The 26326-nt window shown below is 44.8% G+C and overlaps 1 protein-coding gene across 6 annotated transcripts in view; it reads right to left on the bottom strand.

Annotated features, from left to right (window-relative positions):
* PRMT8 (protein arginine methyltransferase 8) overlaps positions 1–26326 on the bottom strand; it is a 98187-nt gene that overhangs the window by 5979 nt on the left and 65882 nt on the right. For 5 of the 6 annotated variants that reach the window (XM_058744003.1, XM_058744008.1, XM_058744007.1 and 2 more), the window contains 4 exons: positions 18465–18607; positions 17752–17839; positions 10404–10519; positions 4617–4767 (listed from right to left, as the gene is read on the bottom strand). In XM_058744003.1, coding sequence (XP_058599986.1) covers positions 4617–4767; positions 10404–10519; positions 17752–17839; positions 18465–18607 — 498 coding nt within the window. The remainder of the gene's footprint in view (positions 1–4616; positions 4768–10403; positions 10520–17751; positions 17840–18464; positions 18608–26326) is intronic. The other variant, XM_058744009.1, reaches the window with a different exon arrangement.

Genomic DNA, 26326 nt, shown 5'->3' on the forward strand with positions numbered 1-26326 from the left:
GGCAGGTTACATGCTGCATGCAGTTCAAAAATAGCTGAGCCCAAACAATACAGTGTACAGACATACACATAGATGTGATAAAACTTTTTTTAAAATAGCAAGGGGATAAAGAACACAGAATTCAGAATAATGTTCATCTAGAGGCAACATGGGGGGTGATGGGCTGGTGTGGAGCCTCCATTTAGTTAGGTGGTGAGCACACAAGGATTAATTATGTGACTGTGAATTAATTTACCTATTAATTATAAATAGTATTATATTTATTAATAATGTACTCTGGTTAATATTTATATTCTAATTAGTAGCAGTTTATTTCTTGATATCAACTAATGTATTTACATTCTAAGAACAATAATGCATTTTTTTCTAGTTACTAATGTGTGCTAGTTAATAATTATGTCCTAATTACTGAGGCAGTGGTGAGTTCACAAGTGTTCGTTATAAATAAACAAAAGTGAACTGTGCCTGATTCAATGATGTCATGTACCAAGAATTAGGATTAATTCAATTCTGAGCATCTGAGGTCCTTGAAAACAAAAAGCAAATACTCTTTTCTAGATGGTCAAAGTATAGAGGATCAGAAAAGCCCACTGACAAACCCACACTACCTGGTAAAGATGTTTGCTACCTGCTGGAAGCAAAATCCTATGTGGACATTCCCCAGGTGGCTGAGGAAGCAGTGAAACAAAGTATCCCCCCAATCCTGATCTCTATATGGGAATGCTGCTGTGAGAAGGACCTATGTCAGCCAGAAGGCATAGGCCTTGATGAGAAAAGGTAGTAAGTGGATGGAGTTAGCTTTCCAGTTGATGTGAAAAGCATCAACATTGGCCAAATTTACAATCTTCTTGTTCAGGCAGCCTAGCACAGAGGCAGTGGTTCTCAAACTGATTTGTGCATTACAGTCACATGGAGGGCTTGGTAAGACACAGATTTCTGGACGCCACCCCAGAGTTTCTGATTCAGAAGATCTGGGGCAAGTCTTGACAATTCGCATTTCTAACAGGTTCCCAGGTCATGCTGATGCTGCTGGCCATGGACTACACGATGAGAACCTCTGCACCAAGGCATGGAAACAGGCAGTGCAGAACCTCTGGATGACCTTTCAGACCTACGTTTCTGGGGTTCTGTGCAAAGAGGAGGTGATATAATACTACAGCTGTAAAAAGACAGACAAGGGGTTCTTGGCTGGCTCAGTCAGTAGAGCGTGAAAATCTTGATCTTGGGGTTGAGAGTTCAAGCCTCACATTGGATGTAGAGGTTACTTCAAAAAAAAACCAAAAAGACAAATGAGCTCAGACCTTGATCTAGACCCATGGTCTTTGAGCCTCTGAAATATAGTCCTCATTGTTTCTCACAGGGACTTGTGACGAACTACAGTGGGAGTATGACCATAGAACAGGAAGAAACTGCCCCAGTGGGTTGGAGACTTTAATACGAAGGGCAAATCCTCATCATCCCTCAGGCAGCCAGGGGCTGAGTCCTTCGATTCTGAACTTAAGGTTAACCAGGACTCCTTCCTGTGGGGCATCAGGAATGTTGTTCCCGCCATCACAGTGCCAGAGAACCACCTCTGGCAGGGGTGGGACAGCCTGTCTGCTTGACCTCAAGGAATGGAAATAAACTCAGGGAAGGGAAACCCCAGCTGAAAGCTATGGGCTAGATCCTAGGCTTTACAAACACACAATATTTCCCAGAGTATCCCTGCCACCCTTTCTCATTACCTGTAGCAGGGCAGACCCCGGTGGAAACATCATCCTGGAGATGGTAGAGGCAGGGCCAGCTTCTGTGGCTCCATCCCTGGCTTCCAATCACAGCAATGGTCCTCAAGCAGGCTCCTGTTCCACCCTCCCACCACTGCCACACCCCACCACTGTGAGGTTGAGTCTTACTCACCCTTCAAGGTCCAGGTAAAACCTCCCTTCTCCCTCCTAGCCATCCCTGCCTACCAGGAAGACAATCTCTCCTGCTGCCACTCTAAGAAGGGGAACAGCTAAAAATGACCAAGGTTGGGAGCCTCTGGTTTTCCCCAGGACAGGATGCACCAGCACTGGGCCAGATGTTGGAGACCAGAAGATCATGATCTTGGTGGTCAGGAGACACCAGTTCTGGAAAAAAAACTTTTTTTCTTGGAGGGGCTGGATAAACCTCTTGCCCTCTCTGTTAATAGGTCAAAGAGGATCAATCATTGTCACCAAGGCTTCAGGAAGTGAAGAATCATGTCCTTGGACTCTGGTAGAGCTCACCTACCCTTGGCACATGCATGCTTGCTTGCCCCTAACGACATGCTCCTGCTTCCCAAGAAGACTTCACATGTGTGGCCAATAGGAACATGTTCCCAAGAGCAGGACTCAGATCTTCATATACTCATTTAACAGTGATCTGTTTAGAAGCCACTACAAGCCAAACACTGCTCTAGAAGCCCAGAGTGCAGAGATTCATGAGATGTCATCCCAGCCCATGGGGAGACTGAGAATTGCAAACAGAGTGAAAAATGTTGAATAAGCTACATCTGACATTGAAATCCTGTGTAGTTATTTCAAAAACAAAAAATAAAAATAAAATAAAATAAAATAAAGTAGTTATGTCAATGAGGCTGTGAAAGTGTCTCCAAGGTATATTGTTTTTTTGTTTGTTTGTTTTGTTTTTTAAGTAGGCTTCAAGCCTAGCATGGTGCCCAACATGGGACTTAAACTCACGACCCTGAGAGCAAGGTCGTGAGATCTGAGATCATGAGTTGCTTGCTTAGGTATGCCTTCTAAGGTTTATTGTTAAATAAAGACAAGGTAGCAGAGGGCCGTGTGTTTGGTATAAGTCAACCCGTGTTTTAAGAAAAGTGTAGTTTGGATGTGATACCATAGTTGGGGGGAGCTGGGTAAAGGGTTCACAGGACTCTATGTACTATTTTGGCAACTTCATATGAGAAGTATTTCAAATAAAAAGCAAAAAATAAAAAGTGGTTAACATATGCCTCTGGGGCACAGAACTGGGCTGGAGTGGGAAGAGGACATTTTCCTTGACTTTTTTTTAAAAAAAAATTTTTAACATTTATTTATTTTTGAGACAGAGAGAGACAGAGCATGAACAGTGGAGGGTCACAAAGAGAGGGAGACACAGAATCCAAAGCAGGATCCAGGCTCTGAGCTGTTAGCACAGAGCCCGACGCGGGGCTTGGACTCGAGGACCGTGAGATCATGACCTGAGCCGAAGTCGGACGCTTAACCGACTGAGCCACCCAGCTGCCCTTCTTGACTTTTTTATACCCTTTTGTTTACATTTCCATGACAAACATAAGTACAGGATGTCAGGAAGCCCCAAGAAGAACTCCTAAACTTAACCAGGAGTGAAGGAAGGGATCAATAATATCTGAGCTAAGAGATGAGGCCTGTGCTGGGATTGTCCAGGTGAGGAGTGGGCATAGGGGAGGTGTTTGGGGCTGAATTGTGTTCCCTGAAATTCATGTGCTGAGGCCCTAATCCCCCTGCACCTCAGAATATGACTGTATTTGGAGATAGAGCCTTTAAAGAAGCCTTTACAATAAAGTCTTTGGGTGGGCCCTAATCCAATCTGGCTTGTGTCCTTTTAGAGTCTCCTCATACAAACACATAAATGTCCTAATCTATCAGGACACCAGAGAGACACCAGGAGTACATGCCCTGTGAGGACAGAGAGAGAAGGAGGCCACCTGCAAGCCAAGGAGAGAGCCTCAGGAGAAAGCAAACTTGCTGGCACCTTGATCTTCCAGAACTGTGAGAAGTAAATTTCTGTCGTTTAAACCACTAGCCTGTCATACTTTGTTATGGCAGCCCTAGCAGACTACTGCAGGGAGAAAGGAGATGACAAGAGCCTCTGACAAAAACCCTCTTGTCCCCGTGAAACACCTGGGTGGACAAAGGGTTGGCATGTGCAGAGGCAATAGCCTAGAGATTTAGGAAGCTTTTCTAAGTTCAGGGGACTGTGAGGTGCTCAGTGTGACTGGCCCCTGTGTGTGGTGCAACAATGAGACAGGGGAGGAAGGCAAAGCAAAGGAAGGGCAGTGAGAAATGAGTTGGGAGAAGTTGGTAGGGGGCTAGGTATGGTGGAACCCCCACTTACAGGGCAAAGACATGTGGGTTTACCTGCTTCAGGCAATGAGGCACCTCTGAAGGGGGGCTGGGAGGGGAGCTCAGGTGGTCTTTGGGAAACAGTGTCAGAAAGGATGGATTGGGGTGGAAGGAGACAGAGAGACATAGTCTGCAGCCTACCGAGAGATTCATTGAATCCTGAAATAGGGCACAGTGGTGAAGATGGGGAAATCTTATCATACTCTGTAGCCTTACCTCTCACACAGAATATGCCTAGAAAATGTTCAATGAACAAATGTGCCCCTGAAATTGGGCTTCCCCCCTGCTTCTCTCCACCGAACACATACTCTCAGCTCTGATCATACAATATACACTTTCATTTACCTTCTTTTGTCAGTCAAAAGTGTGGGGAAATGCTGGAGAAGGCTTACGAGATGCTAAGCAAGGGCTTATGCCCCAGGTCCTTTCCCCAGGTCAGGCCAGCCCTGGTCACTTCCACAAAGCCTCAGCATGGAGGGTGGGGAGGGTCTGGAGTGCCAACAAAAGGCTCACCTGTGGAAAACCCCATTTTCTTGTGGCACTTGGTAAATTCAATATTAAAATAGGTGACCAGGGCGTGGATGTAGTCATTTCGCTGTATCTGCAGGCAGAAGGCAGATGTGAATGACAGCTCTTCCGTCTTCACCGTGTAAATGTCCACTTCCTGTGGCCCAGAGAAAAAAGAATGCCAGACACTTAGCATCTTCACTAGGTCTGGGTCCTGGTCAGCAGCTACATTCCCGTGGAAGACCACTGCTCTGGGGCTACCATTTACTCTTGGGATGGATCCCCAGGCCCACCCACCACCTCCCAATGACCCCATCCATCCTTTCTTAGGGTGGGGTATGCTCAGGCAATGGTGCAAACACATTTGAATCAGAATGTGAGGGCAACAGAATTAGGAAGGTAAATCTGCTGGGGATGGGGGCTTATGGAGCAGAGGGTGGAAAAGGGAGAGGATTAATGAGACAGAACATTTCTGAACCCAATCTGAACAGCCTCAGAGCAGTCCACCTCAGCACTGCTCTGCTCATCTAGTTGTTCTCAAAGTGCGGTCCCAGATGATGGGCATTAGCATCACCTGGGTGCAAATTCCGTATGGGTGGGGTCGGGAGAGCATCTCAAACCTATGGGATCAAAACAGCAATTTGTACTTTATCAAACCCTCCCAGTGATATCAGTGAACCAGATTAGTCATTTCCCAATTTTTTGATATTCAAGTTCCCAGCAACAGGAGACACCAAGTATTAGAAGTGACGAACTGAGCCCACCCACTGTCACAGACTAAACTAAGGGGAGCCCTGCTGACCATCTACCTGAAAGGAAACCTGAAAGGAAGGAAGGAAGGAAGGAAGGAAGGAAGGAAGGAAGGAAGGAAAGAAGGGGAGAGGGAGGGAGGAAGGAAGGAAGGCAAGAAGGAAGGGAGGGAGGGAGGTAGAGAGAGAGAAAGGGAAAGAGAGAAGGAGAGAGGGAGGGGGAAGGAGGGAGGAAGGAAGGGAGGGAGGCAGGAAGGAAGGAAGGAAAGAAGGAAGGAAGGAATGTAGGAAGGATGGTAGGAAGGAAGGAAAGGAAGGAAGAAAGAAAGAGAGAAGGAGAGAGAGGGAGGGAGAAGAAGGAAGAAAGAAAAGGGAACAATAAGAGGTAAGAATTTTTCAGTTCTGTCCAGGAAATGGAGAGCACAAAGAACTAATAATTCTAACAATTTCAGCTGGGAAGTGGCTGAAAATCAATGTTGCGTGGGGAGCAAGTATAATGAAAGACAGTTTGCAATATGCTGTTCTTTTCTGTGTGAAGGATGCTGACCTGCTATTTGCTGGCTCCGATGAGACAGGGCCAACCTTCCAAGGGCCCTAGAGGCATCCAGACAGCTTTCAGAGGTCTAAGGAAGCTTCCCATTGTCGGGGGTGTGTAGCAAGGACCTCTGTCCTGAAGACTTTGTAAGAACCAGACAGATATCTGTGTGCCTGGACTGGTTCCAAGGGGCTCTCCTGAGACCCAGATGATAGAATACGTTGGGGATAATTAGAAGAGGGGTCTGAAGGTGGGGAAACAAGAGCAGGGAAGACACAGAGTGATGTAGCAGAAATGGTTTTTATCTCTACATATTTCTAGGATAAATAAAGGAAAGGCAGATGCAAAGCATCCCAAGGCCCTCAAAGAGAAGTCCTGCCTCCATGGGGGTGGACAAAGGAAGAGGTGCAGTCAAGGGAGAAGGTCAGATAAGAGTTCTATTGTGGTCTGGGGTGTGCAGCCATCACACCCCAGAGGGAAGCTGAAGTTCTGACCTATTAGTTGGGAAGCTGAAGTTCTGACCTATTAGTTGGGAAGAGAGTGGAATGCAAATTTAGGGGGATGGGGAGCTCCTCAGTGATGTCACCTCATCAGTTTTGCTGTGCTTCTGGAACCAAGGATGGGGAACAAGAATTAATGGGATGGGAAGCCCTGGGTTGAGCATGTAGAATTTGATGGGATTAGAAAGCCAGTCTCCCTTCATTCAATGCAAGAGCCTCTTTGGTAGCATTCCTGGGAAGTGGCCCTCTGATGCTTGCTTGGACACCTTCATGGATGATGTATTCACTACCTGCCAGGCAGCTGATTCCATTTCCTGACACCTCCAATGCACAGGTCCCTCTTCTAAATGAGTAAGGAAAGTACACACCAGTCTCTGTAAATTCCACCCATGGAATAAGTCAAATGTCTATTCTAGCTCACATGGGCCCCCTGAACATTTTCTTCTCCAGCATAAACTGTGTCTACTTTTTTATTCACTTTGCATGAGTCATGATTTCTGACTCTGTCACCCTTCTTGTTTGGGACATACTTCTAGCAGCCTCTGATCTCAAAGACCACACTGCTGGCTCAGACTTCACTCTGGCCAAGCTGCCTCCCCCCACCGCATCCTGCTCATGTTCCTTTTTCCTTTTGTCCTGGGAACCGAGTGTAGGGTCATCCATCATATGTCATCCTGTTAAGTTTGGGTCATTGCTCCTTTTTAAACCCAGCACCTGTTAGTCATGACATTCATTATCCCTCTGGTCACGTATTATCCACAGTTCTTTCCAGCTCAACAACTCAGAGCAAAACGTGATTAACTGTATCTTTGTTACTGGCATCAGCACAGTCCACCAGGCTCATGGTACCTGCACTCATGGACTACCATCTCTTTCTTAGCCAGGGCCAGACAGCGAGGCTCCAGGCTCTTTCCAAGGTTCTTGTTATCTTTCTCTCTTGGTCCCCTGCCTCCAGCCTAGCCTGGCCTTCCGCCGTACTTCTGGCTCATCTCAGCAGCCTGGCCCCCACCATGAGACTGGAGCCAGAGCAGGGGATGCCCATTATTGGTCTGTGTACCCATGCTATGTAACCTAGCACCTGACACCTCTCAGTCTTCTCCTTACAGGTCTCCCTGCTTGACAATGTTCCTGCCTACCTCCCCCAAACCCCACCCCAGGCCTTTCCTCTAAAGCAACCCACTAATCTCTCAGATCCATTCAGACTCTGCTGCTCCCTGAATCCAAAACCTTCTATGACTTTTTATGGGAAGACCTGGGAAGTAGGCTCTGTGACACATTTGGACCAGGCTCCTTTCTCTTGTCAACTCTCTCACTTCTTCACCACTTTTGGGGCACACACACACACACACACACACACCACCCGTGGATCAGGAATTCCACCTCCACAGGGTCCTGCTCTCAGATATGCATCAACCACTGTCAGCTATCCTGTGTTAGCTGACAGTGTTCACTAGGTCCTACAGACGTTTGCATCTTAATAGGGGCTTCTGAAGGAACAAAAGCCTTCAAGACAGAAGTAATGAAGCTATACATTAAAATGGAGACAATGGAGGCAGTTGGTCTTTTGGAATGGGGGCAGGGCCATCTGCAAAGGTGGCCAGCTGCTCTGGGCTTTGGAGGCACAGAGGCCCCTCTGGGCTCCGGCCCACCCTCCTGTCAGAACCAAAGCCTACAGAGCCAAACCCGGTTACTCTGGCTTCCTAGATCCCAGAGCCCCATGCTGGAAGGTTTCTGTCTTCCTGCTGCAGCAGTATCTCTGACACCCCAGGAGGACTTGGCCTCCAGCAACCCCCATGAAAGCTCCATAGGTACCAACTACTGAGAAGAGCCCCTGGCCGCCATTATCCCCACCACTAAATAATGTTACAAATGGATGTCTCAGAGCGGAGGTCTGGTCAAAACAGAGTCTTAATTATAATAAAGTGTTACACTCTAAAACGTTAATAGCGATGAAAACAGCAATTAAGTGTGTGAAGAAGGGCAAGTGTTTTCCCAACAGGCTTGACAAAATGTTGCTTAGCACATTAGCAAGAAAGCTGACAGAGGGGCTCTCTTGGTTGCAGAAGAAAACACAGACAACTCTTATCCTTCTCAGAAAAGAGAGGAAGGAAGGTTACTGCATGGGGATGGGGCAGGACTTCAGCACAGAGCTACAGGCTTGACACACACTCATAGCCACAAGGAGTTTACAGGAGTGTGTATAATGCCCTCACTGGGTTTGTTTACTTTGTCTGTGGCTGCACTCAGGTATAACCAGGTGAAAGAGTCTTGCTAGGAGAGGGGAGAAGGTGGTGGGAAGGCAGAGTGGCCTTGGAGGGGGGGTGGGGGTGAAGCAGGCCAGTCCATCATGTGCCTGTGACCTACAGAAGCACAGTGTCCACACCCACTCCACCCCACCAAAGGCAGAAAGCAACCTGGGGCCCAAGCACAGTAAAGGAATTATATCTTCAAGCTGATTCCATTACATGCAGGTGCCTAATGGTTACATATAGCTGCTACATGTCATTTGGGCAAATTCAGTTGCACCAGTAGATTTCTATCTATTCTACAGTACTTACAAAAATGTTTTGTGCTATGGGTGGGCTTATTTGGGGGTGCACTTTCCTGCTTCTTCATTGGGGCAGGGAGAGGGAGAGGCTTCAGGGACAGAGGGGCTGGTAGGAAATAACTACAAGAACACGTTTGCTTGCAATCAACCCTGCCTGGACTTGGAACGGACCAAGTTAAGAAGTAGTGAGAACACCATCAACAGAGGGCCCAAGACTTAGCTCCCAGCCATACCTCCTAGGCAGGATGTTACAAGAGGGAGGCAGCATCTGATGAGTCTCATCTGTGTGAGGTTCATCTAGTTTTATTTGTCCTCAAAGATGCCTTCTAAATGCCACAGTGACACTATGGACCAAGAGTTATGGTTCTTCTTAGGAAGACTGTGCCCAGGCACAAAGGACAGTTCTCCCTTGGCAAAGCAGTGGTTTACATCAGAACTTCAGAAACCTCTCCTCATCCCCAGTGGCCCTATATTCTTCCCCTTTATCCATTGAAAATTCTGCAGGTCTCCAGCTGAGTACTCTCAGGAAGTGACATGTACAGGACCAGAGCAGGCAAGTATGTTTTAGCAAGATGAGGGCTGCATGGGCCAATGAATACTTACAGAACGAACCCAGATTTTTACACTAAAAAGTTAACTTCAACCATATGAAAGTGATGTCTTTCTATATTTTAAAAAACAAATATCAGTCATTTATATGGTTCAACATAATATATTAGCATATATAAATGCAAATACTTAGAAAAGGGGCTGGAAATGTCAATACAATGTGTAAACAATATTACCTCCAAGAGGTGCATGGGGTTGAAAGGGAGGAGAGGTCAAGGGGAGCTTTTGGTTTTACTCTATCAAGTTTGATACGTTTGAATATTTAATCATAAGAATGCACTAAGGATCGGTGTGCTGAGGATGCTGACCAGCTGCTCATCATATGCACTGAAGAAAGCCTTGTAAGAAAAGCTGTTAGAGCCTGTACAAACAAGACCACTCAGGAAGGAGGTTGAGTAGCTCTGTCTGTCTGGGTCACATGTAGACTTGGAGGTGGGAGTATAATGAAGATTATACAGAAGATTGAGGTATTGGATTTCTTTCCTAAGAGGGCCATCCACCTGTGAATGGAGTAGCTTCCCCAAACCTGAGCATACCCTCCTGCCTTTCCTTTGATGCCCCCTCCCCCACACCCTTCCACTTGCATCACAAAGGGATATAAACTGATTCCTTCCCCTCAGCTGTGCCACCATGGAGTCCAGTGGCTCTCTCTCTGGCTCTGCTCAGTGTGAGCACCTTCTTGTGACAGGCAGTAACGTTGGGATGCCAGAGGCTCCGGCCAAGGTGGCCTTGCCTCACCAGGCAGGGGGTGTGCAGGAGCTGGTATTGCCTTTACTTAAGGCCCACAGCTTTCCAGGGTGGCACAGCTGGATTCCCAGCATGCTTGGGCCCAAGCAGAATGAGTCTGCAGACCTTTATTAAACAGGCATTGGTCACCACTTGCTTTGGATCCACGATGTCCACCAGGGGCTCCTTCATGGCGACATCCCGGATACAGGTCATATCAAAGCCATAGACATTCTCCCACCCTGTGAAAACAGAGTGAGACATGAGGGCCAGCAGCAGGACCTCCAGAAGTATTCCCAGCTCTCCTGAATACTAGAGCACAGCATGCCCAAGATAGCAAGGGACAGCTCATGTTCCTTGCATCAGAATAGAAAAATTGCTTGTCTGGGTGGAGAGCTTGGCAGTATGTACAGATCTCACTTGATGGTTAGGAAAACTAAAGATCAGAGGGGCTGAGAAACTTCTCTATGGCCACACAGCTAGAATATCACAGGAAGCTAGTCTTCCACAGGCCAAGACCAGAATCCAAATTGCCTGACTCTTCCTGTGTCTACTTTCCTGTCCCTCCCTCTGAGCCAAAAGAGTCTCCTACAAAGTCTTATCTGCCATTGACGTTTCTATCTTGGTGCCTTTGTTCAAGCTGTTCTGCATACTTAGAAGACCCATCTTTGTCCCTTCTCCTGACCTCACCCACCGAACCTTTAACAAAGCAGGAAGAAACATGGGCTCTTAAAATGGTATAGACTAGTTTGAATCCCAGCACCACCACTTACTGGCCAGGGCCTTGGGCTAATTCCCTAACCTCTCTGAACCTCAGTTTTCCCAACTGAAAAATGAAAGGGGAGAGTGGGTCCATGAACGTCTTTGCCTTTCTCATATGCCATGATTCACTCACTAGGAATCCATCCCATAAGAAATAAGCCCCAAGTAGTGCACAACCATCCCAGTGGTGCTCATTGGCCCCTTGTAGCTGCTCATAAGGTGCTTTGAGAGGGAGAAAGATGTAGGGTGCAGGGTTGGTGAGTAAATGAATGCACATCTAATGGCCTAAGATCATCCTTAAATGGTGATAATCATTGCTACCATTGATTGGCCACCTAGCTCAGGCTAGACTCTTCATTTTTTTATGTTTATTTACTTATTTTGAGAGAGAAAATGCAAGAGGGCAGAGGGGGAGAGAGAAAGAAATCCCACGCAGGCTCCACATTGTCAGTGCAGAGCCCGAAGTGGGGCTCCATCTCATGAACCCTGAGATCATGACCTGAGGCAAAATCAAGAGTCAGACACTTAACTGACTGAATCACCCAGGCACCCCTAGACTCTTCATTTAATATACCCAGCAACCTCAAGGGGATGCTTCTATCTGACAGTCAAGGAAACAGGCTGGGAGAAGTTGGCATCTAGCTCACACACAGTATCTGGGCCAAGATCACACTCAGAGAGATGGTGGAGCTAAGGCTCACCCCAGCTTCTCCCCTGACTCTTCAGCTGCAATGACCCAGTTGTGACAGCAACCAGGAATGCAATTTCCTTTCCTTGTACTGCGGAGGGTGGCCTAAGCAGAGATTTTAGTTACTGAGCAGCTGAATTTCATTTGTCTGTTTATTCAGATGAGTCTAGAAATGCATCAAAGTAAAGATGCTTTTCTCAAAATCTTACGGGATTAAGTTTCCTTTTAAAATGTGCATCAAATAAATGTTACCTTAGGGAACTATGTTTCTGTATGTTTAGGAGAGGAGGTGTGTGAAGAGGGAGGTGGGGACGGTCAGCTGTGCCTCTTTGACTCTTTTCTAAGGCACACAAAGACCTTCCTCAGGGAGAAGAGGCAGAGAAAATAATCATCTCCCAGAGGACAAGCCCTTGTGAATTCTGGCTTGAGGATAAGATGTCAGTCATATACCATTAAATCACCTAAGGTTGGTGCCAGATTCGCAGTTGAAATTTACTTTTGGAGAAGGAAATTGTTTGGTTGGCAATGGGACATGTTTCAGAGAAGACCCCCTTCTAGATTCTGGAAATAGCTATCTGTCTTCTCTCCAGATAAAACATTTACACTAAACACGCTGCCTTCATGTAAAATCCTTCCTTAAGGAACCTGCTGCCATGTTCCTGCTCCTTCCTCTCTCAGCCCTGCCTTAAGCTGAGGTGTAGGGCAACTGTTGGGCAAATATCCAAGAAGTCTCTGTGCATAATGGTTAAAGGCCTAGGCTTCAGAGTTCAAATTGAGGCTCTGCCATATATTTGCTATGTAATCTCAGCGAAAATTTACCTCTCAAAGAGTTGGTTTCTTCTTTAAAATAGAGATTATTATATAATTACAATGATTGTATTTGGTTGTTATGAGGTTTAAATGTGATAATATATACAAAGTGCATAAGACAATGTCTGGCACATAGAAAGCTGCTGATACATAATAGTTGTTATCATTATGTGGCTTGAACTCTGGGCTTTGCCACCATCTCAGCTGTGTGACCATGGACAGAACAATCCTTTTATCTAGGCTTGCTTGTAAAAGTAAGGAGTTTGGTTCAGTGCTTCTGTGCTCCAAAATCATCTGGTACACTTTTTAAAAATACAAATTCCTGGGCCCAAACCAGACCTACTGAATCAGAATCTCCAGATTTGGCATCAAGGAAGATGGGATTTTACAAATCTATATAGGTAATTCCAACCAGAGTGTGAAAAACTTTGTGTTAGATGATCTTTAAAGGCCCATGCAGTTGTGAAATGATGAGCTTAATGTCTTATGCTTTTGTGAAACCTTTCCTAACCACTCCCAACAATGGGACTACTTCTATATTCTCAACACCTATAGGCCAGCATCTAGCACAATACAAGTGCACAGATAATGCTTTTTAAATTAAACTTAATTCCCAAATATTTAATGTCTACATTGCTTTGCAATGCCTGGTGTTTTAGTTACTTTTTCAGAGGTTAATTCCTATTTTTCTCCCCAGCTAAACTACCCTGTCTTCAATTATTCAGGAGAAAGTTCACCCAGGACATTAGATTAGTTTTCTCTTCTTTCTGCTAACCGTTCATTTCCCACTAGCTCCTTTAATATATGTAGCTCAGGGATGGGACAACAACAAATCAAATAAGTTTGTTTTTTGCTGCAATTTCTTGTCTATTGCCTGAGTGTATGTGGAGTGAGGGCTATTGTCTACCCAAAAATATTGTTTTCTTAGTTAAATTGAAAAAAATAACATCAGAAAGACCTGTGAACTTTTGTTAATGGATTAAAAACCAAACTCTTGAAAAGGACTGCCCTGTGGTATAATGAATGCAACTAAGGCAACAACAAAGCCCAGACCTATCATCATTACAGACTAGATTGACTCAAATTTCCACTTTAACAGCCTGACAGAGGAAAAAGCATACTCTTTTCTGGGCATAAATGCTGTGCATCTGTCTCTATTGTGCCTTTACTGACAATGCCCAGCATTAAGAAAAAATTACAAGGTGAATGATAAAGGAAAAAAATATGACCCATAATCAGAAGAAAATAACAGTCAACAGAACCAGACTTAGAGACAGCCCAGATATTGGAATTATCCAATGGAGACTTTAAAGTACCTATAATAAGTATGTTATAGAATCTAATGGAAAAACATGCATGAACAGATGGAGAATTTCACTGGTGAGACAGAAACTAAAAATGAGCTGATGGAAATGTTAGAAATGAAAATCACATATCAGAGAAGAAGAATTCTTTCAATGTGCTTACTAACAGAATGCATACATCAGAGGAAATAATGAATAAACCTCAAAATAGGTCAATAAAAATTACCCAAACTTAAATACAAAGAGAAAAATAAAAGAAAAAAAACGTATATAACACCCAAGATCCATGGGGCAATATCAAACAGTATCTAATATATGTGTAATTGGACTCCCCGAAGAAGAGAAAGAGAAATCAGGCAGAAAAAAATATTTGAAGAGATAATGACTGAAAATTTTCCTAAATGAATGAAATCATCAGCCCACCAATCCAAGAATGCTATAGAATCCCAAGTGGGATAAATACAAAGAAAAACTCACATAGACACATCAGAGTCAACTTGATGAGTATCAAAATAAAGAGAAAATCTCAAAAGCAATTTGCAGAAAAAGAAATATGAAGCACTAGAGAACACATTTTACATTTCATTGGAGAGAGCTGTAGCTACATCCTCCTTTCCCACCCTGGCCCCACGACTTGAGTTTCTCTGCTAGAGCTAATGGGGCTGCCTCAGAATGTGCTCAGAGATTAAAAAAAAAATAGAGCAAGTGCCACGAGGTGCTAATTACAGTTTCTCTTCTAGACAGAAGGGAAAACTTTCATACATTTCAGTCTCTCAAGAATGGAATCAACTCCTTCTATAAAATCAGAGACAGCCAGAGGATAGAACTCTGGATGTTGGGGGTGAAGTTGGAAAAGAACCCCATGGAAAGCAACTGAGTCCTCCAAGTGGTCCTGCCTTTCAACCCTCCAGTAGCAGGCACCACTGACTCCATAGGAGGCCTTCCTTTTCATCTTCTCATGAGCCAGAAAGCTGGTCCCCATGTCTCTGACTCTCAGTAGGTTGTAGATTCACGTATTGGGTGAGGTTCATGTATTGGCTAAGAAATCAAATACAACACTGACCACATTTCCGTCCAGTTTTAAGATTCTATAAATCTCGATAGCAGAAATGTAAAAATAAATAAATAAAGGTTGCTCCTCTCTTGGGGTTAAACACTATACCTTGAACATTCCTTTACTATTTATTTTCATTCTTTTATTTGTTCATTCATTCACTCAACAAAATATGTACTATGAGTCTAGTACATGCCAATCATTCACTTCTCTTTTTGTGTGTTCTCTAGCAGTTGATGAGCATATTGAAGGCAACTTCTGTGTTTCACTCATTCTTGTGTTTCCATGTTGCATGTGGTTGAGAAAGGAAAGGAGAGAAGAAAGGAGAGGGGAGGGAATAGGGGATAGGGGAGGGAAGGAGGGGAAGAGGGGAGAAGGGAAAGGGAGGGGCAAGGAGGAAGCTGTTTTGTAACAATTTACTTTATGAAAGGGTCTAGGCTGGTCTCATTCTCCTGCCCCACTTTAAGATTTTTCTTTTTTAGCTGGTTCTTGAAATTTGCTTACAATTGTTCCCTTAGCAACCAGCAACCTTTATGCTTTACTTTTGATTTAGAACTCAGAGTAACCAAAATCTCTGTTTATTTGAAACAGATTTCTAAACGGGCTCACTTCCTTTACTAAAAACAAAAACATATCATTAAAAAATTTTTAAATGGAAAACTTCACAGTGTTTTAAAATTTAAATGTATGTATGATTTTTATTGGGGGGGGGGGTTGAGGTTTTTTGGAGTGGCGGAGGTTGGATAGAAGACTCCAGAGCAAACATTTTATGGGAAAAAAAGAGGCTGATGTAATTTTTTTTTCCATTCCCAGAAGCTATGAAAATTGAAGTGAGCAGTGTGAGATTAAATCACATGATCTCCAGTTCTGGACTAGCATCTGAGTGACAGCAATTGCCCTCTTGCACCTCCCAGGGTCTGCCCAGGGTCCTCTCCAGCTCCAGCTGGCTCATTACAACATGCATATGCCACAGGTTCCCAAACACAATCCAGGGGAAGGAAGAGGGCAAGGTATGTTTGCTTTTAAACCATGAAAAAGTTCCTTAAAGAGCTGTGCTCTGGGTCAGGACTCAATAAATATTTACACATAAGAATGAAGAATGCACCTGAAGTTTCTCCTCAAAACACTATTCAGTATAGTTACACAGCAAGAACTCCAAAAGCTGCATTATAATGCAGCTCCAGGGCAAAATATGCCCTATTTTACATGCATTTGATCAATGTTCACTGTTGAGTTGTTTCTGCAATCTACTGTGAGAGCACACCTGTCCTACATTCTGAGCCACCAGAGGCCAACAAGCTTGGCAGTCAGTCTCACTTGCCAGAGCTACAAACAAGAAGGGGCTTAGTGACATGTTCAGAGCCTAGGTCCAGTCTGGTGCCATATACCACAAAGAACTGTCACATCCTTTGATATACATCATCTCACTTAATCCTCATGGTGCTAGTGTATGGGATTGGCAATATAATCTCTGAGGTCAAAGGGGTTAGAGAATTTGTTTCCAGTCATCCAGGTAGGATTTGAACCCAGGGTTGGCAGTCTTTGAATCATGATCATCTAACCTAGGCCACCCTCCCTCTCATTGCTCATCAAATGTTAGAAATGACACCAGACTAGTTGAAAGCAGAGGCCATAGAGCTTCAAATAACTGTCCCATTACTGTCTTCTCCTGGATCTGGCTCTGATGTTATATTATCATCAAATGTGATCTGTGCTTTGATGTTATATTTCCAGAAGGGTTTGAACATACACACACAAATATTCACATTCCATAGCACAGTCCAGCTGAGGTATTGTCGGGCACTGGCAATACTTAGATGGCAATTGTGTGAATCAATGGAGCAGTACTCCGTCAAACTCTGGAGTCTCTGCCTCCCAGGGCAGAAGGCATTGAGCATATGTTCAGTCTGTGAACCCCTCCATGGTAATCTTGCCAAGGAGGGTTTGCCCACTGCAGGGGTAGGAACCACAGGTCTACTGACTCCATCACTCTGTGTGGAGTTTCTGCCTCATGCTTGGGGTTGGATCATGCACATGCTTGCCTGTGTGAGGGGTTCTTTACTCCTTTGTCATGTTTAGCTCTGGTTGAGGAGACATGGCCATTTCTAACTTACAAAAACACATTTGGAATAAGCTTGAAGACCTAACTTGTGTCACCAAGAAATGCTACCCTCTAAATTGAAAAGAATAAAGCATCCCTTTTGGACCAGATAAAACATTGGAGAGGTTGTTTGTTTTTTTGTTTGCTTGCTTTTTTTCCCTAAGAGAACAAGTTTTCAGGTGATAAAGCAGTATAAATATAGGTTTGGATATGAGATGCCCAACATGCACACACACATATGCATTTACCCATGTGCACACACACAGTCTCCATCTCTCCCCACCCCCACTGGTGTCCATTCCCCCAAAAGAACCTCAAAGAAGAATTTGAGTAGCATGGAGACAGGATTGAGAATGGTCAACCTGGCTAGGAATCTGTCATTTCTGACCCTCTGTGGTGGACTTTTAAGATAACTGAACCTCCACAGGATCCCAGCCAGCTGGCCTGATGTGCTCTGCAAAAATCAGCTTCAGCTGCTTCGATTCATTTTTCATTCACATTGCATTCATTCTCTCAGTCCAGGATATGTATCTTATACCAGCTGTATTGCTTATTTTCTCTCTGTAGACCTCCCACCCTTGGGACTAGAAGAAAACATTTAGAGAGAAGAATCCAGAATAAGTCACAGGTAAACTTCTCCATAAGCATAGCAGCTATATTCATGAGATCAGATGCTCATCTCAGGGCCAATGAAGTGTCTCCAACCCCAAATGTATAAAAAAATATATCCAATGAAAACTTAAAAGGTGACTTACAGTGGATTTTGAAGTCCTTGTACTGTCGGTCTTCAATTGCTACCACGTACAATGCTGCCCGGTCTGGAAACATAAGCCCTCCAGGTTTCTGTTGATGAATTGTGGGGAAATGGGTCTCGTAATCTATTCACCTGACAAAGACATCACATTTTGAACTGCACATAGAGTCACCAGACAGGCACCCCCTTGCCAGCATTTCTCATTCAGCAGACTGTCACCTTGGCCAGGGTTAGGGTTAGGATGGCAATGCTCAGTTTTTCTTTGGGAATTAGGAGAATTTGAGGGACTTAGGTAGAGTTAATAGAACAAATGAACTGGGGAAAATGTTAGTCTATGAGGAACAGCAAAAGATGTTATAACCTTTAGCCCAGAGAAGCCAAGGTCATAAGCATGCTCAGCTCCCTGGCAGCCAAATAAGTCCTAAGCACCTGTTGATCAGAATAGATTTTTGTCTTGACAACAGAGAATGGGTGTTGTTTATGACCAAAGAGGCCAAGGATAGACCTACAGAATAATGTGATAGATATGTTGGACCCAGGTACCATCATTCTGTCCTCTAAAGCAGATCTGGTTTAAAGAGAGGGTTCTGGAGGAGGTGACCTTTTAGCTCAACCTCTCTCTGAAGTACTCATGTTCTTCCTAGACTGTCGGCCAAGGGTAAAGCAGCAGGACAGCCAGCAGACCAACAAGGGGACAGCATGCAGGACACTTACCAGCCACTTGTCCCTGGCAAAGATCACCGTGTTGAGCATTGACTCATAGAACAGACAGTAGCCCATCCACTCGCTGATGATGATGTCTACCTTCTCCACAGGCAGCTCCACCTCTTCCACTTTACCCTTAAATATGGTGATGACTGGAAAATATGAACCCCACGGCCACACTTTGCGGGGACCCTAGCCTGGAACCATGAGCATCCCACATCAGGGCCAGACCTACAGGTTTTATCCCTGTTCTGATTCTGCTTTTAAGATGTGACGTACCTCATCCCTCTCCAAGCTAGTTATACAAAAAGAACTGCAAACTACTTGTGTGTTTTCTTCCTAAAATCTACTGAGCAGTCACTATGCATCTGGCCCTGTGCCAAGCTTGTGATATACACCCTATAATGTGGTCTTCCCAGCACCTCTATGAAGTAAACACATTATTATTATTCTCACTCAGAACTGAAGCTTAGAGAGGTTAAATGGTGGCTGTGGAAGTAGAGACCAGGTCTGATATGCTATGACTCTAACACTCTGATCATGGTGCCCATCCCATTTTAGGCTGCCATGATGGTTCAAATCCAAAGGGCAAGGATACCTATTGCTCTTGCATCTGTTCACATCCAGGGCTCATCTCCCAGTGGGTTCATGAGGAAGGCAACTTTGTGTCTTGACAAGAGCATGGGCTCTGTAGTCGGGAGTTTAAATCCTGATCTTCTCATTATTAACTATAGGACTTTCCAAAGGTTACTTGACCTAACTGAACTCTGATTCCCCAGAGAATAAGCAGGGAGAATAGTATCTACTGAGTGGGTAGTTGAACTGATGTGATGAAACAGCAAATGTGAAGTGCCAGGTTCTTAGCCGGGGCTCAACAGAAGGTAGACATCATCTGACATTCCCCCGCCTTGCTAACCAGCTGATAGAGAAGTGAATGGGATAAGGTTGGGAACACTCTCCTGCTCTTAGTGGCCTCTGCTCATAAGTCACTTCCAGGAACTTTCTATCCTTCTGTGGCAGGGGAAACTTCTTATTTGGGGTTTTGATCATTTGACACAGTCGTACACATAATTTTGGAGTCTCTTTTTACATTTGTTGCTGTAAAGATCATAGCAAATACTATCTTAGATGTTGCTGTGAAATTGACAGGGTGATGTATTGTTGGCTGATTCCATCTGAACATTTCCTCTGAAAGGATACACATATTCATGCTCTGAAATTCTCTTTCTGCACCATCTTCTGAAAAATCACACCATGCCTGAGCTTTGCTGGGAAAATTGAACAATAGCTTGTACTCAGGAGTGGAAAAAAACACATACATACACACAAAGAGAACATATCTGTCCTGAATCTAAGCTTCATTAAAATTAATTTGGATTAGAGGTTGCTGCATGACAAAGGGCACACAGGTCACTGGTTTTGCTTCATGTCTTCACATTGAAAACACAGGTGATGGAATGCCCATTAGTAGCCTCTAATGATGATTTGCTCTTTGATATCTGGCATTTAATCAAGGCTTAATCAGATAAGGCCTCCTCTGTAAGGAGTCAGACACTTTGCAGAAGCATATTGGCCCTGATCACTCTAGAGTGAGGCCCCCAGCTTGTGTGGCTTTCTTGGCTGCTACTCATGAGCCCTACCCCTAAGGAAAGCCTAGTCACTTCCAAAATGTTCAGAAGGCATAGGAAGAGGAGATATCAAAGCTCTGCTTCTCTGGGGGCTCCACAACTTAAGAGCAGGAGCTCAAGCAAAAGCAGGATGCAGGATGAACCAAGAGGATTCACACAGGGACAAAGTAAGGGATTTTTGAAAATGCAAATGGAGTGCCTAACTTATTTCTCATTCTGAAAAAGAACTGACAAATACATGCCTGACCCACCTGCTTCATTATTTGAGTGCAAAACCTGGTTTGTCTTACTTTTGCAAATTTGTTGTTGTTGAAGAATAGCTGACATATCATATGATATTAATTTCATGCACACAGCACCATGATTTGACATTGCGAACTGATCACCACCATAGGTGTAGTTACTATCTGTCACCATACAAAGTTGATACAGATTATTGTCTATTTTCCTCATACAGTACATTACATCTCCATGACTTATTTATTTTATAACTGAAGTTTGTACCTCTTAATCCCCGTCACCCATTCCCCCACCACCTCCTACTGTACCTCTGGCAACCACCAATCTGTTCTTTGTATCTATGAGTCTGGGTTTTGTTTTGTTTTTTAAATTCCACTTACTAGTGAAATCATACAGTATTTATCTTTCTCTATCTGACTTATTTCACTTACTGTGATGCCCTCAAGGTGGCTTCCCTTTCTTCTCTCTTTGCACATTTCTTGCAGGCTCTTCCCTAATGCCTGCATGTGTCTATGGGGCTATAGGTCTGCTCCATCTCTTACATTAGATCGTGACCTCCTTGTATCTCAGGAAGATGTGTTCTCCTGCCTGTGGTTGCACCACAGCCTCCACTCTCAGTGCCTAGTATATGGTTCACTGAGAATGATTCCATGAACAGGACTCTAGTAGGATGGCAAGAAGCAGAGATGGACAAGAACTTATAGTCCAGTCTGACACATTGGTATGTACCCAATATTCCTTGGGTGTCCCCCAACATGAGTGAATGCTGTCCCTGTTCTCTGCAGTAGCGCTCTATCCATGAGTTGCTATATCTTGATCACTATGGGTACAGCAGATGATAGGTAGGAAGACAGATAGACAGATGAGAGAGAGAGACAGAGAGAGAGGGAGAGGGAGAGAGAGAGAGAGAGAGAGAGAGAGAGAGAGAGAGGGAGAGGGAGAGAGAATGAGAGTGGGTCACAGAAAGGCAGAAGGAATCAATTAACCCTATTAAAAATCAACAGTCTGCGTCTCTGTTCATTTAACATCACCCTTCTGCATCCAAACATTTCTCAGAGCAGATGTAGCCCCTACTTTGGCTTGGTGAGTAGATGGGCCTTATGTGAAAGGAAAAAGGCAGGCTTCCCCTCAGCCAGTTGTGGACTGGATTCCAGACCCCATTCATGCCCTTGCCCAGGTGCTTCTGTAGAGTGCTCAATTTTCACAACCTCATGTTGGCACCCTGGAGACAGACAACTTCATTTTTGTTCCAGCCGACAGCAAACAAACCTTGATCAAACAGTTCCTCTCCTTTGGGGCCTCGATTTCCTTATTGGAGGAAGAAAAAAGAGGGGGATTGAACCTAAAATTCCCCAAGATGCTCTGCAGTGCCAAAATGCTTTGATTGTTCAAGTATATATGAGCGTGTAAAAGGCATTGTGCAAAGTTTACTGGTAGCTGACACCAATAAAGAAGATGTACCTCCAACCTCCAGCTTGACTCGAATTTGTACAAATTCCTTAGGACCAATTTTTAAAGAAAGAGGCCACATTGTTTCCATGGACCCAAATATAATTGCCCAGCTGAATCATCAGGGATATTCTTCCTGTTTTCTATAGTCACCACTGGCAACCACTTAAACTCCCAGATTCAATTTCCTAGTCTTCAAAATGCTACCTCTTATGGTAGGCTTTATGGCACCTAACCAGGGGCTATTGGCCAGTGCATGGCAGCAGGTTGGCTCCAAGAAGTGTGCAGGCATCCAACCCTTCTACACATCAAGCTTTTTCAAGGGGATCTTAACCACTGATCCTCATGTTCTGAGCAGCTATGGGCTGTAGAACTCTGCTCTCAATCTGATCCCCACATCGCTAACACTGTGTTAACTCAAGGTTGCATTAAGGTCACTCTTTGGAGCTATGTTTTTATTCCATAAAGATGATCAAAAGTTTGTTCAAATAAGAAGACCATGGCTTGTGAATTTTGGAATGATTAATCATAACTAAGTGCACAACAGGGAGCAATAAACTCTAAACTCTAAATTGGGAGATTCTTCCCCTGTAATTTCAAGTATGCAAATGAGACATCCAGATTTTTTTCTTTTTTTGGATTTGTTTTCTTTTCATCTTCACTGTTCATTACAGAAATCTAGCCATTCTGACTCATGGTCATTGGTTTGACTTAAAAAAATGGGGTGACTGGGTGGCTCAGTCAGTTGAGTGTCCAATTCTTGATTTCAGCTCGGGTCATGGTCCCAGGGTCATGAGATCGAGCCCCATGTTGGGCTCCATGCTGAGTGGAGCCTGCTTAAGATTCTCTCTCTCTCTCTCTCTCTCTCTCTCTCTCTTTCTCTTTCTCTCTCAAATAAAAACTAAAAATAAATTTAAAAAATTAAACCTAAAACCAAAAACCAAAAAACAAATTGGGCCAGCCTGATCTCATTTGGGCCTCCCACATGTCCATCAGAGTCAGGTGACCCTTACAGGTCTGGAGTTAGTAGTCTCCCCAGTTTACACTCCTCTGTTCCCCAGAGCAGATCTTGTGTAATAGAGGAGTGGGCATGAGGGTCATGAATGTGAGGCAGGGAGCATGCTCTGAGGTGGTAGAGCCTCTCTGATGCCACCCCCACCACAGCATGGACACCAGCTGCCCCTCAGCTCCTTTTCCATGTTGTTCACAGGCCTATTTTGGCGACACCCATGCAAGCTGCCAAACAACTTCTGGGGGCCTGATTCACCTCCAGGCTACGATCTCCTCTTCTTAATTGTCTATTTCAGTTTCCTATTTCTAGGACCTAGCAGAGCACTTGACCCCTCACAAACATTCAAAAATCATTACTGAATGAATGGATGGATGAATAAGCAATTTTGAAAAAAGGGTATTTGGGTTCAAAGACAAAAGATCCTCAAACTAGTCCTAATTATGATAGTAAAAAATTGCTGGCATTTGAATAGCAGCTTGCAGAGTGATTTCACTTACATTATCCCTATAACCCTCACAGGAACCTGTGTGGTTGGTTTTATTATTCCATCTGCCTAAATGAGAGAACTGGAGTTTAGAGAAATCAAAAGGCAGAGCCAAAGGCTAGGCCAATTGTGTAACCCTGGTACAAGTCACCAGTCTCCCTGAGATTCTCCTCCTTTGTCTGCCAGTGGATATAATACTTGACTTACCCACAACAATCATGGGATTGTTGTGGCCACCAAGCAGCTGCTTGGGAATTATGGGAGAAAAGAAACCTGAGAAGGCCAAGGATTAACCTATCCTTCTCCTGAAGGCCAGTCAGGTTGGTTAGTAGGGTGAGGAGAGGTAGAACCATCTTGAGCCATCAGGGTGGTGGAGGTGGAACTGAGACACCTCCCTGGTATCAGCCTTGCCTCAGCTTTCTGCCCTCATCTTCTCCAAGGTCCAGATCCATGGATAAACCTCTCTTACAAGGTCAGTCAGTGTAAGCCCCATTCTTGGGCCAGTGGTGGTGGGAGAAAGAAGACACCAATAACTTTACCCCCAATATCTGGTGGAACTTGGAAAATACCCTGCAGCAAACAGATCCCATAACTGGAGCTGGCATAGATGAGCCATGCGTGCTATGTAGCCTCCGTATAGTAGAACCTTCAGAATGGTACCTCTCTTTCTTCCATAACCCCCCATTCACCCAAGAACATAGGGCTTGAGCTTCTGCCTTGCCCCTAGTGCATAATCTGCCTGGCTTCATGTCCTGACCTGCTCTGGCTCCCTTGAGGACTGAGGGCCTACTCTGCTTAGCTAGAGCTCTGAAGTCCTGCTAGCTTTGGCCCGAGCCCTTCCCTTCCCAGACACCCTGCACTGGCTGGACTAATACTTGGGCAATCAAAACCATCCTGGGACTCACCCCACCCCAACCTATCACCCACCACTTAGAATCCCTAGCATGGCACAGCCTGAGTACATACCCCACACATTGGCCACAGGCAGAGGATTGTGGGGGCTTAGCCAAGTAGGGTAGGGATTAGGAAGACAGGGGTACTGGACAAGGTTTTTGAATCAGTGTGAATGTAGAAGGGAGCAAAGCCTTCCCTAGGCTCTGGGACTCTGAAATCATTCCAGGTATCACTGTCACCCAATACTTAGAGTTTACAGGCACAAAATGTCTTCCATCTCAGGGAGCTGGCACCAGTGGTCCCTCTGTGTGATACATGTCTGTCTACTCAGCAGGTGGCTTCTTCACCAGTCAAGTCTGTGCCTCAGTGCCCTCGATCCAGAAGCTTCCGCACTTCCAGTGCTGTGCTGGTCAGTGTCTAAAACTGGCTGTGCTGTTCAGTGTCTAAAAAAGGCACCTGCTGGTGTCGGTGGTGTAAACATTTCCACCATGGCTGATTTCTGTTGTTCACGCTGGGATGTCACCCGTGCACAGTTGGGAAGAAAAGTGCAGGATCAGCTCTCACAAGGGGGTGTGAACTGTGAGCCAGTTCCATCATGCCATTGCGATCCCCCAGTCAGAAGTGGGCACCTCACTTTTCTCAATGACTCCATCATGTTTCTTTCTAAGACCTTTCACCATTTGTAATTTTATCATGATGTCTGTTCACTTGCGCTTATGTCTGTCTTCTCCGTGAGATAAGTGAGCTTCACCTGAACAAAAAGCTTGTCTGTCAGGTTCACCATTGGCTCCCAGCACCTGGTACAGGGCATGGAGTGTGGCACAACAATGTCTGAAGAAACAAGGGCGTGAAACCCAGCCCTAAGATTATTAATAGGCTTCTTCACGAGCAGTTAGGAAAGGAAGCAGCAATTGCCAGGAGTCACTAGTACAGGTTCATTAAAAAAAATTATATCTGATTAATCTCATTTTTTCTTTTGACAGAGTTATTAGTCAAGTTAACAAATGAAATAATAATAACCATAGCTAAAATTTCTTGGCTGCTTACTGCCTATGGGACACCATTGTGTTTTAACAGTGGTGTGCTGGTAGATACTTAACAACTGGGTCTCCGGGGAAAGTAGCCCTGATTTGTAGCATTTGCTGGTTTCTGTGGTGTAAATATTCCCACTGTGGCCAATTTCAAGCCACCAAAGTGACTTCATCTGTTCTACAAATACACTGAAAATTTAACAGTTGGCCCTCAGGAGCCTGTAGGAGCCTGTCTCAGCATGCCACAGTTTTACGTGCAGTAACATGGAATCGTCACAATGACCCTATGACGTGTTGTTGCTCCCATTTCACAGATGGGGGAACTAAGGCACAAAAAATAAGGTATCCAAGATCACAAGCTAATCGGGCAGCACTGAGCGTGAACCAGGAAGTCCGGTTCCAGAGTAAGTGCTCTTCACCCCCCTGCCTGCAGTGTACCATGTGGGGACCTCCAACAGGAGCTCTAACAAGGCCTTGCCCCCACAGCATCCTTATCGTATGGATTTGCCACTGGCTATTTGGCTGTATTCAAAGGCACTGATCAAGAGCTGAACACAGACCAGCCTACAAGAGCTTCCACACTCACCCCAGGGCACCCATCAGAAATGTGGGAACAGCAAGCAGAAAACAATGACCCTGGAAGAGCCATGCTCTCTCGAAAGCCTGAGTAGTTGTAAGGAAGGACCAAATCTACCAACAGGAAGTCTAATATGAATAAGAAGTGTGATTCTCGGTTTGGATTCAAGACATAGGTTAGGAGCTCCAGCTGGGCAGTAATTCTGATAGTCAACAGATATGGATACGGACAGACGACAGGCTGTAGCTGATTCCATCTCAGCACCAGATGACATTGCATTTTTCCACAATCGCTAATGGAAGGAAGTTGGAGCCATGGTGTCAGAAGCACAGTATCTGGGTCCCTCCTGTCTCTGGGTTGGGCTTATTTCTTAGCAGAACTCCAAGGGTGAGGGGGAGACAGTGGCTCAAACCAAGCAAAGAGTGTAGGATCTGAGAGGGTGTCATCATCATCGGGGGATGTGGACAAAGGGCTGCCACATGACAGGAGGCTCCTACTCTGCATGGCCCGGAGGAAAGGAAGGGAGCCTCGGCAAGGCTGCAGGGAGGAGGATTCC

The sequence above is a fragment of the Neofelis nebulosa genome, chromosome 8 (genome assembly GCF_028018385.1).
Source record: "Neofelis nebulosa isolate mNeoNeb1 chromosome 8, mNeoNeb1.pri, whole genome shotgun sequence".
NCBI lineage: Eukaryota > Metazoa > Chordata > Mammalia > Carnivora > Felidae > Neofelis > Neofelis nebulosa.